Source organism: Cydia strobilella, chromosome Z (assembly GCF_947568885.1).
Source record: "Cydia strobilella chromosome Z, ilCydStro3.1, whole genome shotgun sequence".
Classification (NCBI taxonomy): Eukaryota; Metazoa; Arthropoda; class Insecta; order Lepidoptera; family Tortricidae; genus Cydia; species Cydia strobilella.
In genome coordinates, this window is record NC_086068.1 from 57,501,415 (window position 1) to 57,517,256 (window position 15,842).

The following is a 15,842-nucleotide window of genomic DNA, read 5'->3' on the forward strand; positions in this document are numbered from 1 at the left end:
ACTTTTTGAGCAACTGTATTAAAAAACTCTTTTTATTGTAATAGTAGAATAATCTTCATCTTATTAAACCCTTTGAAGGCCACGCCTGACGTGCGCGGCGCGTCATTGTGAACCCTGTATGTAATTCAGACAGGGTTCAGACTCTGAATGCACGAAGGTACTGATCTATAGGTATTGATATGTTGCCGCGCGCGTTATTCGACGCATTTGGCGGTGACAGGATTAATTATTAACCCTGACTGAATCCCCAACCTGTCTCAACCTACTTGTCTTATCCAGGTACCATATGGAGGGCTATACATCGAGCGCTGTTTTGGCATCCTACTGGCTCCAGCGAGAGGTGTTAAATACCCGGACATGAGGCTACTCGAAATGGTAAGGGTTAGTAGTATAGAGTAAGGCCGGATGGCGAAGACCGGTATATAAAATTTATTGCTGAGGAGACCGTGATATTGCAAGAACTCGTATTTGTATAGTCTGCATCTTCTCAAATGATTTTTTTCGCCGAAGACCCTAATCTGTTAAACGAAAGCCTTTGTTGCTTTTGTGCGTGCGCGTTACCATTGTGTATCAGCGAGTGGCATGCGCTCAACAACAATGGCCACGCGCTCACCAACACTGGGCACGCGCACGCACAAATTAAAGGAACAAAGGCTTTTGTATAACAGATTAGGGGTCTTTTGCGAAAAAATCATTTGAGAAGATGCAGACTATATACGTACGTCTCTCATAGTAAGGAAGAACTTCACTCCTCAACTAACAACCTTCTGTAAGTTGAGTATGTGTTATAAACGCAATAGTTAAAAGCGACAAGAATAATAAGTTCTTGAAAACCCCTGTTGACTTTTGTATATCCCATTCCATCAATCCCCGACAGGATCGCCAATGAGGGCTATCGTTTTTTTGCTCACCAGTTGGCGCCTCTGTTGATGGTGGTCCAAAAGACTAAAGAACAGCTGTCAGTCATTGAAGTGACAAGTGACATTTGACATTTCGAATTATGGAAAAGACCACCATCTACACTAGCGCCCCTAGCGGCGAATTCATACGCGTTAGCCCTCATTATTGCCGGGAGTTCAATTATAGACATATCTACTAGGATAATAACTGTGGTATTTTCTATAAAAAGGGACCTCATTGTCGATGGCGCTTACGCCATTATAAACGATGCTAAGATATAAATACAATGCCGCGCGACGCTGTGCGGCGTAAGCGCCATCGACAATAAGGTCCCTTTTCGAACTTAGATTAAGCTGTTAACAAAGCTGTTCTTTCTTCATATCACAACTCAAACTACGTCCTTTACGACCCAAAAGTAATTTCTTAATAATAGTTACATGTGATATAAAGTCGCATTTTGAACAGACTTTATCTAATATTTCGAATTTCTAAACAATAAACATATGGACCGCGAGCCAGCCGCAAATTTCGTCAGTCCTCGCCTCCCGGGCGAAAACTCGTTTAGCTGTTAACGGCTATGTATGATGAACCCTCGTGAACGTCAGCTGCCGCTCCGTTGGTGGGTTGAGGAATGGCAGCCACCGAAACGCGTAACACGATCTTTCCACCGCGATACAACTGGCTGACGATTTGTTTTATTAACAATAGCATCTAAACTATCAAACGGGCGGCGATGACGCCGATGACTGAAAAGAATTTTCTTTTTTACATGTTCATGTGACCAGCTGACGGTCTTTCCACAGCGATACAATCGGCTGAAGATTTTGTTTATTCACAATAGCATCGAAACTATCATCTGACAAAGTATCAAGCGGGAGGCGATGACTAAATTTTTTTTATAGACTATTTGCTGCCATCCCTCAACCCACCAACGGAGCGGCAGCTGACGTTCACGAGGGTTCATCATACACCACTTAACCAACATTAACCACTATACGAGTTTTCGCCCGGGAGGCGATTGATCATGGAAATCTGTTCCTGGCCCGCGGTCTAATACCACTTTAACCTTTTCAATTATCAAATCAGGTTAGCGGCTCCTCAGGAGTGTCAGGGTGCTCCGGCTGCGCCCTCTGGAACGCCGGGGACTCCGCCCTAGCCGCCTTCAACGTTGCCAGTGGCGACGGCGCCCCTTCATACATGTCCATTGCTCTCGACCTGGTTATAAGAGGCATACCGGATCCTCTGCGGTAAGACATAGCCGCCATTTCCTTACAAATTGACTTGTAGAACGCCTGAACCCCTATTCCCTAGTGTAATGTTTTTTTACAAGTTTTTTTATTAACTTGCAATGTACCTATGTAAGTAAGTATGTATGTAATATGTATCTATGTTTGTAAGGGTCAAATCTTGCAAGTAAAATTTGACCCACTTTCCGGTTTCCCATGAAGCTGAAAATTTTCATACATATGTAAGTTGGGTGACAATGCAATATTATGGTACCATCGAGCTGATCTGATGATGGAGACAAGAGGTGGCCATGGGAACACTGTGATAAAACAACGCAACCTAATTGTGTTTGGGGTTTTTAGAATTGTCTCGACAAGTATCAGTTGCCTGTGGAAAGAAAAGTACAGTCAGCGATAAAACTTGATAAAAGCTTGCACCAAAAATGAAATTTTTGCCAAAAACTTTTTTAAATATTTTAATGTATTATACAATATGGACTTACTTAAATCAACAGAATATAAATAAAATACAAGGGACTCTCGTAGCCTCTTTCGTCCTGGTGAACGTCAATAGGGTATTCCACAATTTTTTATTAATGGTATCAGTCGATCGGGTTTGTTTTGAGGATCAAATGTCTGTATGGGACCCATTGTCTTAAAGCAATACAAAAGTCACAAATGATGGTCAACGTCTGGCACCCGCACTTTACTGACGAAACGCTTCTAACAAATTGGCATTACATCGTGACGTCAGCATGTAACGTCGCTATTGCTTAGATGCCGTGGAAAATAAGGAAATTGCTATTTTGTGGGTGAAATATTGCGTTACCATATATTGTTGCTGTACAATATATTTCTGAGTAAAATGTAAGAAATCGAATGGTACCATAATTATTTTTCCTATTTCGAAGTGAATTTTTTTTTAACAGAAGTCTTGTACTATTATTCCCATATATTTTTTAAGTTTCCAATTTATTGTGATACAGTGTTCATTTTCTATCTATTAACCTAGATTTACTTATAAAATTCAACATGTGGAAACAACCCTATAGATGGCGCCTGCATACATTTCCATGGCACTCATCTCCATAATATATTAGACACACTGCGATAAGATGAATGAAAATAGTATATTAATAATATAACTTATTATTTTTAGGTTGGTTATTGAAACTCCGGTGAAAATCTACCCACCGACTGAGCGTTTCTGGTACTACTCCAAAAGACCCCTGGTGCAACAGTTCATCATCAATTTGAAAGAGGTTAGTTCTGATAGAACCGGCCAAGTGCGAGTCGGACTCGCGCACGAAGGGTTCCGTACCATTACGAAAAAAACAGCAAAAAAATCACGTTTGTTGTATGGGAGCCCCATTTAAATATTTATATTATTCTGTTTTTAGTATTTGTTGTTATAGCGGCAACAGAAATACATCATCTGTGAAAATTTCAACTGTCTAGCTATCACGGTTCATGAGTTACAGCCTGGTGACAGACGGACAGCGAAATCTTAGTAATAGGGTCCCGTTTTTGCCCTTTGGGTACGGAACCCTAAAAAACCGGACAAGTACGAGTCGGACTCGCCCACCAAGGGTTCCGTACTTTTTTAGAGTTTTTAGTATTTGTTGTTATAGCGGCAATAGAAATACATCATCTGTGAAAATTTCAACTGTCTAGCTATCACGGTTGATGAGATACAGCCTGGTGACAGACAGACGGGCAGCGGGGTCTTAGTCCCGTTTTTACCCTTTGGGTACGGAACCCTAAACACAGTTTGTTAAGTCGAAACCAGTTTCTTCTCGGATACGTACAGCAGCTTATTTCCAATAAAGTTGTTAATGATCGTTATGAAATTTTAGTTTTCATTTCTAATGCCTAACTAAAGGTATTACTACTACACGAACGCAACTGGTGAAAAGGGATTTTTAAAATGACTTCTACAGTTGGCGAGTCGGTGAATACGTAAATATGCCGTATTGAAGAGTAGTTTTTTTTTTCAAAATTATAGGTAGTTTGGCCAGGGACTGTCTTATTTCAAACATAGTTAGAGAGAATCATACTGTCTTTGTCTCACGTTAGTAATAGCACCCTAAAAAAAAGGGATGAGTATATTTTTGTTTCATATTTACTGACAAATTGGGTTTGCCAGAATATTAATTATTATTAGTTTACAATTGTAATTAGTTTGTAGCCATAATGGGCTGTTTATCTTCAAAGAATGAGAATGAGGATGAAGGCGTATATGACATGACGCCCATCAGAAACCTGCGTTGATGGTTTTTACCCCAAAAAGTTTTTTTTTTTTTCAAAAAGAGGTTTTTTTTTTAATAATGATAATGATGATGATGATGATGATGATGATGATGATGATTTGGCATTAATAGCATAAAATTGATTTTTTTGGAATATAGCGTAGGGGTTTTTTTTTTAATTTTTTTTTTCTTCTAGTCGGTAGACGCTCAAGGCATACTCCAGTACGAAGTCGCCAACGTGGAGACATCAGGCGAATTCGACCGTTCGCGTCTCAATTTGCCCCTGCTGTCCAGCCTGTTACCCTCGCCGCTCTCTAACGCCCCCGCACCGCCCTCGCCCCTCGATGACTCAGGTAACATCTGGGGGCACGGCAGTGCCCCCGCCAAGTCGTGCAAAACAAAGAGGCACGACCAAAGCCATTCAGGCCGTTTTCAAAGCTAGGACCCTGAATTTTCAATGACATACAGGGCGTATTATGATTTAGATATATTCCCAATAACATTTAATTTGAACTTGTAGTTTAAGAATTATTGCGCGTCAAAGTTCCTTAGTTTTGTCTTTCTCACTGACTCACGATCATCATAATTCTAAGGGACTTCGCGGCGGACCCACAACCTTAAAATTATAATCATAGTGTGAAGATGTGGATAAGAAGGTATTATAAATGTAATTATTCTGGTACATATTATGACAGTCCCCTATTTTGATATTATAATCATGCACAATAAATTAAAAATAATAGTATCAGATCCAAGTAGCTAATGTGATAATGGAGTTAGAAGATAGACTACGTAAATAAATACCAAAGGTTTTAGTACCAGAAAACACTATTTAATGTAATTATTCTTGTTGTTCTATACTTATAGTTTAAATATGCGCCGTCTTTATAGTAAAAGTCACTAAAACTTCTTAAAATAGCATTTTCATTTCGAAAGTGTGATAAGTCGTAATACGAAGAAGTGAATTTAGACCTAAACACAGTTTCTATTAAAGCTTAAAATGATTTTTATGTATCTTAAACAAAAAATATCTATTCACCTGCATAGGGTTGTCAAATCTGTAATATTTAAATGAGTAATAGTACATTACTACAGAGGCCGGGAAGTAAGGGGTTGCCGGCCGAATGCATATATACGGCCGAACGTAGTGAGGCCGGATAGTTATGAGGCCGACAACCCCTTTTCACGCCGATGTATGTATAGTGCTTTTCTCAAACATGCAATGAAATAAATAAAGAAATCTCCACGAAATCAAAGTTTTAATTCTAAAGAAACTAAAAGTAAACTAGGCACAAAATATAACTACCACCTGTACCTATCTTTATCACACGTGTCGTATATTTTACACATGTAGTTAATCAATTTATTACACAAATGTTCAAAGGTATATTTATGTATCTTTGATTTTGCGCCTTGCATCCTTCTGCCTGTAGTGTTAGTAGCCACATAACTAAGATTACATCGTTTTTTATGTTGATATCTTCACATACATCGTTGCCTTAAACATGGAGTATAATTAACAGGTATTCATTTAATATTTTCGTCGGAACTCATATTATACAATAAACAACGCACAATAAATCCAAAAAAATAGAATTACAGATACACAATGAAAAATGTTCAACTTTACCTCCAAAACGATTAAAAAAACACCAACGCGTGTTTGAGTAGACATTTTTACCGCTAATATTTAAATGAAATATAGTTTATCAAAGGACTGTCTCATTTCAAACATAGACAGAGATAATCATACTATCTTTGTCTTACACTGGTACTAGCACCCAAAAGAAAAGGATGAGTATAGTTTTTTTGTTCTTTTTTACTGACAAACTGGTTTGACCAACTATATTTTAAATCTGTATTTGTAGGTAAATTTGCAATTCAATATTATTGGAATTTGTTAATAATGTTTTATTTATATATTTTTGTAAATTCGATACAAATAAAACTGCAAAATATATTAATTATCGTTTATTGTTTTTTTTTAAATGGTATTGGCAGAATGTCATTCCGAACCATAAGCAAATATTGGTTATAGTTTTTTTTTGGCTGAATGCCATGATGCTGTGTCACAAATATATGTGAAATGGAAATTAAAAAAGAGCCACTTCCCGGCCTAGGCCTGCAACTTTGTATGAAATTTCATTACAGGCCCCTCGTCTAGGCGCGCCGGAGTCGTGATACTTCCCAGCCTAATATAAAGAACGTAATATCAATATTACATAGCATGTTTGAGAAAAATAATAAAACATAATCACTACACCTGTCCGCAAACTGGCGACCGTCGTCATAACACTTTTCATTCCCGCTCATGTGGTTTGGTTTGCAGATAGCACAAACCAGTTCCCGCGGAATACTATTTGGAGATTCCCGATTGTTGCAACACTACCCTCCAATATTTTTTATTGCATTTACAATTTTAGTGATGCTAGTTTTACGTTAGCTTTATCAAAGATAGATTTAACTCCGTAATAGATGGATACAGTCTAAGGAAAAAACGTGCCTCGAAAATCAAGAAAATTTGATTCTCGTTCAGAGGGCGCTACTAGTTTTGGCCTACAGTCGTACAGATGGCGTTGACGGTTTCTTTTGTTATTTAACAATTTTAACGCATATCAGTGAAAGAACATGGGTCAAAATCATCAAAATAATTAATGTAAATAAAAAAAATCATTTATCTGTATTTAAATACATATTATCGTATTTTTACAAATCTTCAATTTTAGTTTTAAAGTGTGTCGACAGATGGCAGTGAATTTACTGGGGTTACAAAATTTACTATGACAGTACCGCTCTAGTATAAGTTACTCTATGGCTTTATATATGATTTACGCTTTACTTTTTACAATAGATCTCATTAGCTTATCTTTATGGCTGTGTACTATTGAAACGACGGACGTGCTATACCAAGATTATTTCTGATCAAAGATGGCGACGAGCCCATGCTTAGCGGCACCGGCAACGTGTCAAAAGACTGCGGCGAGGAGGTGCTCGAGAACTGGGCCAATGTTCTCAGGAGGTATGCTATGTCACAGAATAAATAATATTACTACCGTACAGAAAGGAAACTTCCTACAAAACCGAAGTTTGACAGCGGTTCAGGGTCGAATCATGATGTCCATTTCTGATGGTACTTTCCCTTTAGGGTTGTCAAAATTCAAGTTATTATCTTATCTGTGGACGTGCACGCAAAGGGACGTCAAGTTGTGCCAACCCTAATAATTGCTCGGAGCAACGCTGAGCCGAACGGAGCCGAGTTTGCCCGAAGCGAGGAGATTCGTATCCCTGGCTATGTTATAACATTATGTTGCAGTAGGTTCAGATAACGGAGTTTAAAAAAAGTCGTAGCAATTTTTTGGATCACAATAAGTCTGCCATACATTTATTTAGCAATCTTGAGGCCTAACCCGAGGGACTATCCATTCGAATTCTGAGTTTATGACTTTCGCTCGATAGAATAAAATCACGAACATAGGTCTAAAATGCACTTTAAAAATTTGTAATAAATTATGCACAAAAGTTAAAAAATATGAAAATTGCTTCTAAAATTGCAATATCATGTTTGAGGGAACATATCGACTATTTTTTATTTTATTTAACCTTTTGGACGCCAATGACCGATATATACGCACCGTAGGTTCAACGCCAAATACCGATTAATCGGTCATAGACCAGAGAGCAACATAGACCTGCATGCATATGCATAAAGTTCAATTTCAGTTTTGACACTTCAGTGACGTGGCGTCAGGATGACAGTTTTTGTGTTTGACACGGCGTCGAAAAGGTTAAACGTACAGTCGAAGGCAAAAATATCGATCCAGACAAATGGCTCAAAAATATCTGAACACGACTTTATTGTCTAAGGTGTAAGAGCGTACACATTTTAGAAACTTTGGGAATGTATGTATATTTATGCCCTTGACTGTACAATTTTTTTTTAAATAACATGATGATTGCGCTCCCGGGCACGCACTTCCATCTCGCATACGCTTACGCTCAGTGAGAGTGAGAGAAGAATACGAACTTACTGCGCCTTAAAGGACCCACTGATTACCAGTTCGCCGGACGATATCGGCCTGTCGAATGTTCGGAACTGTCAAATTTTTGTTCTAACTGACAGGCTGATATCGTTCAGCGGACTGATAATCAGTGGGCCTAAAGCCTGGGAATAAAGCTGTTCTTCGAATTAGGTTTTCGGATCGATATAGATGCCACTGATCGGCTTAGAACATTATGCGGTAATTTTGGTTTTCAAAAGTTAACATTTGACAATCCAGTGACTGACAGACATATGGTCTGATCTATTTCAACTATCGAACAAGAGGGCACGATGTTTTCTTACACCTTTATTCATAAAACTTTACGGGCCTGATGTAGTTAAATTATGTTTTGTCCCTTTCTTACAAATATATAAGTCAAAATGACAGATAAAGACAAACGATTCATAGGTAATTCAGGCAAGTAACGCATTAAACTTTATCTCTTCTACTATCAATAACTTTTGGTTAATATTTACGCTGTACATTCCAAAATATTTGCTAAGATGTTCTTTATTTCACAGTTGGACCGGACCTCGCCCTAAAACCCTAGACAACCTCGTCCGCACCAAAGGAGTCCCAGAGGCACTCCGCGGCGAGGTGTGGCCTCGGCTTGCCGAGGTCGAGCAGTGCGACAAGCTCATGGAGACCTACAGGACGCTGATCAGTCAGGTACCCTAACTAAATACTAGTCCTAACACCCTAGACAACCTCGTCACCAAAGGGATACCAGGGGCATTCCGCGGCGAGGTGTGGCCTCGGCAAGCCGCAGTGCGACAAGCATGGAGGCCTATAGGATGCTGATTAGTCAGGTACCCTAACTAAACTCTGATATATGATGCTTTCCAGACTCGTATTTCAATGAGGCTTCGCTGACGGTTCTTCATCTTCCCCGTCAGGTATTCCGAATTCTCTTCACAGAAATCTACAATCAGAAGCAGAAGAACGTTAGATAGCGGTGTGCTCAAGACAATATTATCGTGACCTTTTTTATTCATAAAAGGACAATTGAGTCGCTTCACTTCAAATTCCGATTAGTACACTCTACCGTCTATAAAATATCTACCATATTACCTTTACTTAATACCAAAATCCCAAAACCAGTTGTATTTATCCGAAATGAAGTTAAGCGACTCAATAGCTCTTGAGACACCAAGAGCGCGAAAATATTATTAAGAACAACGCCAGCTTAGCTTCAATTACTAATCTTAGGTCTAATTAAATTGGTATTTTTTTGCCAGGAATGCGAAGAGGAAGCGGTGATCCAGCGTGACATAGCCCGCACCTTCCCCGCCCACGACTTTTTCCGCGAGGCCGGAGGCCTCGGACAGGACTCACTACTTCGCCTGGGCCGCGCTTACGCCATCTATGACTCGGAAGTTCGATACTGCCAGGGACTGAGCTTCTTAGCGGCCACGCTATTGCTACACGTAAGTATATAGCAATAGAGTTCATTTTACAACTTGTATCGAGACCTGCTAGGACTTGCGTTTCGCCTCTTGTATATGCGACTCCGAAATTCGATATTGTCACTGACTGAGCTTGCTTGCGGCCACGCTATTGCTACACGTAAGTATATAACAATAAGGTACATTTTATAATAACTTAGCTCTTTACGAAGCTAACAGCCGCGGTTAACTCGCTACTGCACGTTTTCGTTACATGTTTTTTCTATCGAAATCATTAAATAATTTCACGGTTTAGACTTACGTGTTTTAATAACTCGCGCGACTGTTTCGGAGAGCCTAGGTCTCCTTATTGAGTTCGTGCTGAGTGTCGCTACAAGTGTTGGGTGACCCAAACTCAAACACACCACTATGCCCGCCTACAACGATAGCGCAAGACCTCCCCCAACCGGCTTACTCGGCGCGCGGCAGTACGCGATACGCGATACACGGCCGTCGTGAATGCTGCTCGCACTGTTAGTGCATGAGAAAGGAGACCTAGTCTCTCCGAAACATGTTGCGCGAGTGACTAAAACAAGTGAATCTAAACCGTGCAAATTATTTAATGTCTGTCTGTAGCAACGGTGAATTATATCACAATTTGAAATGTTAATTCAACTTTCTGTTTTTTTAGATGCCCGAAGAACAAGCTTTCTGCCTTCTTGTGCGTCTGATGTACGGCTACGGTCTACGGGAACTGTACAAGGATGGGTTTGAAGAACTTTACATGAGGCTGCATCAACTGGATAGGCTTATGGAGGTAGGCATCTCTTTTGGCTTTTGCGTAGTCAGGAAGAAACAACACATGAACCATGAACATAAATCTAGGTATAAGCATAGCGTCGGTTTAACTCGTAAACGTCTTATCTCCGTCGAACGGAGTTGATAGGTTTGTAAGGTTTGCAACTTTAGGTACTGTAAACTTTACGAGTAGTCGCAAATCCCTTAACAATGAGTTGAAATCCCTCCCTCCTTCAAATGAATCCCCCCTTATCTCCCTCAAATAAGGTTAAAAGACTTCGCTATTATTATTTTTTGTATCTCCTTTGATTTCACGGGCCTATAAATTCCGGTCTTTTGATAGGCTTGCGTGGGGATATAGATCCAACACGTAGAGGCCCCTTGGAGAGCTTTAATGTCATGTAGAACGCCTGTTGGAACCCGTTCACAGGCGGAACAATAGACACCCATGAACCGGTCGCAGCAGGCATTGAGACTTGTAGAAAAAGTGAACAGTATACCGGTCTATGGAATGAAGTTAGGGTGGACAATGAGACTGGGCTATTGTAAAGAAGTCCGGGCACCTGCCATAACAATGTTTTCATAAGTTATCGAGGCAGGTTGTGACTTGCCGCTAACTAGATGGGCCCCTGAAACTGCCGTCGTGAAGACGACCAGGGGCAACACCGGTGTGAGCGGCTCAGGGGTGTCGAGAGGTGTGCGCCGCTTTCTACCCAGTGACTGTTAACAGCCACTGTGCCAACTCGCGTCTTATGCATCTTTCACTTCCACCCCTGGAGCATATAGCTATTATTATTTTATTATTATGTCTGCCCTCGCAGGTGCAACTGCCAGATCTACGCGCCCATTTCCAGCAGCTCGGCGTAGAGCCGCACATGTTCGCCTCCCAGTGGTTCCTGACTGTGTTCACGGCTAGATTCCCGCTGCCTCTGGTAAGTCGATGAACCCACGTAGCGCCGTGCCACCGCAGACTGACAAGATAATCAAAACCTTTGGGCACTTCCCGTTGACCTAGAAACATGAAGAATGAGACACATTAAATTGTTAAATTTAAATATTTATATTATTCTGTTTTTAGTATTTGTTGTTATAGCGGCAACAGAAATACATCATCTGTGTAAATTTCAACTGTCTAGCTATCACGATTCATGAGATACAGCCCGGTGACAGACAGACAGACGTACAGACGGACGGACGGACAGACGGACAGCGGAGTCTTAGTAATAGGGTCCCGTTTTTACCCTTTGGGTACGGAACCCTAAAAAAATAAACTTTTAAATTACTATAGAATCCATGCATACTTTTACATTTGTCATCTTATTAACTTACTGTTACAGGTGTACCACATCCTTGACGTGTTTCTCCTGCAAGGCATTAACACGTTGTTCCAAGTGGCCCTAGCCCTTCTGACTCGCTCTCGCAGGGACCTGTTACAACATGACTTCGAAGGAGTACTCAAGTACTTCAGGTAACAGACCAAATAATTCCACTTAAAGACACCCCGGCAAGCTCGGCCGAATTTCACCTTCCCATACGAACTGAGTTTCGTTCTCATTTTAAAACTACGTGTTGGATTGTAATGAAACTTTGCACATACAATGACGAGGTATATCTAGGTCTGTAATTAGTTTATATAGCTCCAGTTTATAAAACAAACGAAATAGAGCAAAAACAAGTATTGTATGAAATACTTAAATACGCTGTAATAATATAATACTATGGTATCTGAAGCAACATAAACTAATTACAGACATAGATATACCTTATTCTATTGTAAGTATAAAGTTTCAGCGCAAACTAGCTAGTAGTTTTTAAAATGAGAGCGGAACTACGTTTGTATGGAGAACCGAGCTTGCCGGAGACCCTTAAACTTTGCACCAATACTACACATTTCAGCCTCCTATTCACACTGTACTAAACAGAAAGCATAATGCATAAATATATTGTTTCAATCACAAACTTTAGTTCGTTTTTTTAGCATTAAAAAAAAGGTAAACAATCTTGACGTGTCTTTTGATTGAAAAATATTGAAAAACGCTTTTACAAAATTAGTTTATTTATATTACTTATGAAAGCAAAAGAATGTGAAAGATCTTATATGATTTATAATTAGCTCCATGCATGAATTTATTTTTATTTTTAGATTCATAATTTATATCGTTGGAACACCGGAAATGATAAAAATACTTTTGTAAACCTTAACATTATTTTATTAAAAAATATTTAAAATGTTGAAAATTTTTGAGCGGTTGAAACGCTCATAATTTTTGGCGCGAATCCGACAGAGCGTGATGACGTCACACGTTGGGCGGCCCAACTGACGTTTGCTACTAATGACACTAATCTGTCGAACGCGTGACGTCACGTGGCGTTTCGAGCGTTTCGCTCACTAGCTTTTCGCTGGCAAATTTTTTTACTTTTTATTTATAATTTTAAGCAATTAAATGGTAATTTAAAAACGGAAATGCATTTGTAACATGATATAACGGTAACAAACATCCGAATAAAACATATTTCGTTCAAATATAAACTTCATGCATGAGGCTAATTGTAACATATTTGCTGTGTCTTATTTAAAAAAGTGATTTTTAATAAATAGACGTCTAGATCGCTTACCTGTCTTTCTAATGCTAAAAAAAACGAACTATAAGTAGGTGTGAGACCTACAAATATTTTGACTCAATGCAACCCTAATACTTTAAAATGCAAAAACTCTTTATTTACATACAAGATATATACAGTGGTACTACGTAAACGAAATTAATAACTAGCTTAAATCTAAAATAGGCCCTTGAGGCATTGTACCAAGGATGCTGGCGGCATTTCCTCGCTGTATCCCAATGCTGATACTTTGTGCGAGGAAGTCGCCAGCTCTTCGGTCACCAGTTACGTCAACCAGACGCTTCGCGATTTCTGCAAACAACTTGTGCGCCATGGACCTAGAGTTTCAACTCCAAATGGAACGAAATGGTACTCTCTACCGAGGCTGTTATATTTATTACGTTTTAAAATTTCGTACTTTTAACAAAAAAAAAAACACAAAACCTAATTAAAGTGTGGTTTTCACAGAGTAACGTTACCGAAAAAGTGCCGCTCAGAAGAAGCTACATCTCACGTCATAAAACTGGCCTGCAGCATCAAAGTACCACAACGGCGGCTGCAGAAGTACCAACAAGAGTATGAGAAGTTCGTCAAAGGTACGAAATAAACCGGCCAAGTGCGAGTCGGACTCGCGCACGAAGGGTTCTGTACCATTACGCAAAAAACGGCAACTACCATGGTCGTCCATTTAAAATGAATCCTCAGCAAGTAGCTACTTCCGAGCCTCGACAATAATGTACTATTTTATTGATGATTCTAAATTGCTTACAAAATATATACAGTGCAAAACTTTTATTCTACTAAAGATTTTTTTTCGGAAAACTAATAATTAATAGTAATTACCAGTATCTTTATTCTCATACCTAATATAATTAACACTATAATTTTAAAGTATAATTCTAATTAATTTGAATTCATTATGAACAATAAGGATTGTAAGCCAATATTTTGACGCATATTTAATAATTTAATAATTCGATTTTTATTCAATCTTAATTACGTACATATTAAGATAAGTACTAGAAATGTAAAAATATACCTAGATTTAAGAATGTTGCAGTGCCCTAACAGGGTGTCATGTACCTACAAATGTATTTATTGTAATACCTGTATTGCGTCGAGAAAAAGATCACCCGGTAAAAATTGCACTAGAAATTGACAAAGGCAAACAACTTCCAGGACGCCCAAAAGCCACCTGGTGGAGAAATCTAGAGAAGAAATCGCAAAAAATACCAGCAACCTACTTCGACAGAGCCAAATGGCGACAACATATTCAGAGGGCCGACCCCAAGTAAATGGGAAGAGGCACGGAGAAAGAAGAGACCTGTATTATGATGAACATGATAGCAATAAAGATATGAATATGAATATGAATAGTGGTACTACGTAAACGAAATTAATAACTAGCTTAAATCTAATGTACTATTATTTATCCAACTCTTTACTGAAGTAAGTTTACCGTTTCAGAAGCGGCAGAGAAGGAGAAATTCAACGACGAACTGGAACGGCTCAAGACCACCAACAATCAGCTGCAGAAGGAGAAGGAAACGCTCGAAACGCAGTTGGCTGAGGTATGGAAACTATCATGATCCTTCCGGCCGATTTCGGCGACCACTACGTATCCTAGTAACCAAAGATAGATATAACTCCGTAATAGATGGATACAGTCTAAGGAAAAAACGTGCCTCGAAAATCAAGAAAATTTGTTTCTCGATCAGAGGGCGCTACTAGCTTTGGCCTACTGTCGTATAGATGTCGTTGAAGGTTTCGTTTGTTATTTAACAATTTTAACGCATATCAGTGAAAGAACATGGGTCAAAATCATATAAAAATAATTAATGCAAATAAAAAAATCATTTATCCATATTTAAATACATTTTATCGTATTTTTATAAATATTTATTGTTGTGGCTATTTGCGCATTTTTTTTAGGTGTGTCTCATATTATATCTTGACCTCGCCGTTGCCTAGGCTGGCAACTCCCGTATTCGGCCAGGATGTCTCACTGGTTTCTGCAGTTATTAAGGGATAAGATAAGATAATGTGCTATTATTTCAGAGTCGCGCCTCGTTCGAAGCTGTTCGGAAAGAGACGGCCCACCACACCGCCGTAGCGCGCGACTATCGCGACATATGCGCGCGGCTCGACAAGCAGCTGCACCAGATGCAGGTATATATACAAGCTGTCTCTGTCTAGCATCGCACGTGCGAGGGAGGTGGACACCACGCGGGCTACGCGGTTTAGGGAACCAAAAACGTTGAAATGACCAAAGATAGATATAACTCCGTAATAGATGGATACAGTCTAAGGAAAAAACGTGCCTCGAAAATCAAGAAAACTTGATTCTCGTTCAGAGGGCGCTACTAGTTTTGGTTTACTGTCGTATAGATGGCGTTGACGGTTTCGTTTGTTATTTAACAATTTTAACGCATATCAGTGAAAGAACATGGGTCAAAATCATAAAAATTATTAATACAAATAAAAAAAATCATTTATCTATATTTAAATACATTTTATCGTATTTTTATAAATCTTCATTTTTAGTTTTAAAGTGTGTCGACAGATGGCAGTGAATATACTGGGGTTACAAAATTTACTATGACAGTACCGCTCTAGTATGTTACTCTATGAAATTACGTTGTG

The 15,842-nt window shown here is 39.2% G+C and overlaps 1 protein-coding gene across 1 annotated transcript in view; it reads left to right on the top strand.

Annotated features, from left to right (window-relative positions):
- The window catches only part of LOC134753792 (uncharacterized), a 102,678-nt gene that overhangs the window by 65,136 nt on the left and 21,700 nt on the right, over positions 1 to 15,842 (top strand). The window contains exons 24-36 of the mRNA XM_063689733.1: positions 280 to 375; positions 1,987 to 2,147; positions 3,286 to 3,388; positions 4,572 to 4,728; positions 7,304 to 7,394; positions 8,937 to 9,084; positions 9,654 to 9,842; positions 10,492 to 10,617; positions 11,420 to 11,530; positions 11,936 to 12,066; positions 13,668 to 13,795; positions 14,667 to 14,770; positions 15,258 to 15,368. Of these exons, the coding sequence (XP_063545803.1) occupies positions 280 to 375; positions 1,987 to 2,147; positions 3,286 to 3,388; positions 4,572 to 4,728; positions 7,304 to 7,394; positions 8,937 to 9,084; positions 9,654 to 9,842; positions 10,492 to 10,617; positions 11,420 to 11,530; positions 11,936 to 12,066; positions 13,668 to 13,795; positions 14,667 to 14,770; positions 15,258 to 15,368 (1,656 nt within the window). The remainder of the gene's footprint in view (positions 1 to 279; positions 376 to 1,986; positions 2,148 to 3,285; positions 3,389 to 4,571; positions 4,729 to 7,303; positions 7,395 to 8,936; positions 9,085 to 9,653; positions 9,843 to 10,491; positions 10,618 to 11,419; positions 11,531 to 11,935; positions 12,067 to 13,667; positions 13,796 to 14,666; positions 14,771 to 15,257; positions 15,369 to 15,842) is intronic.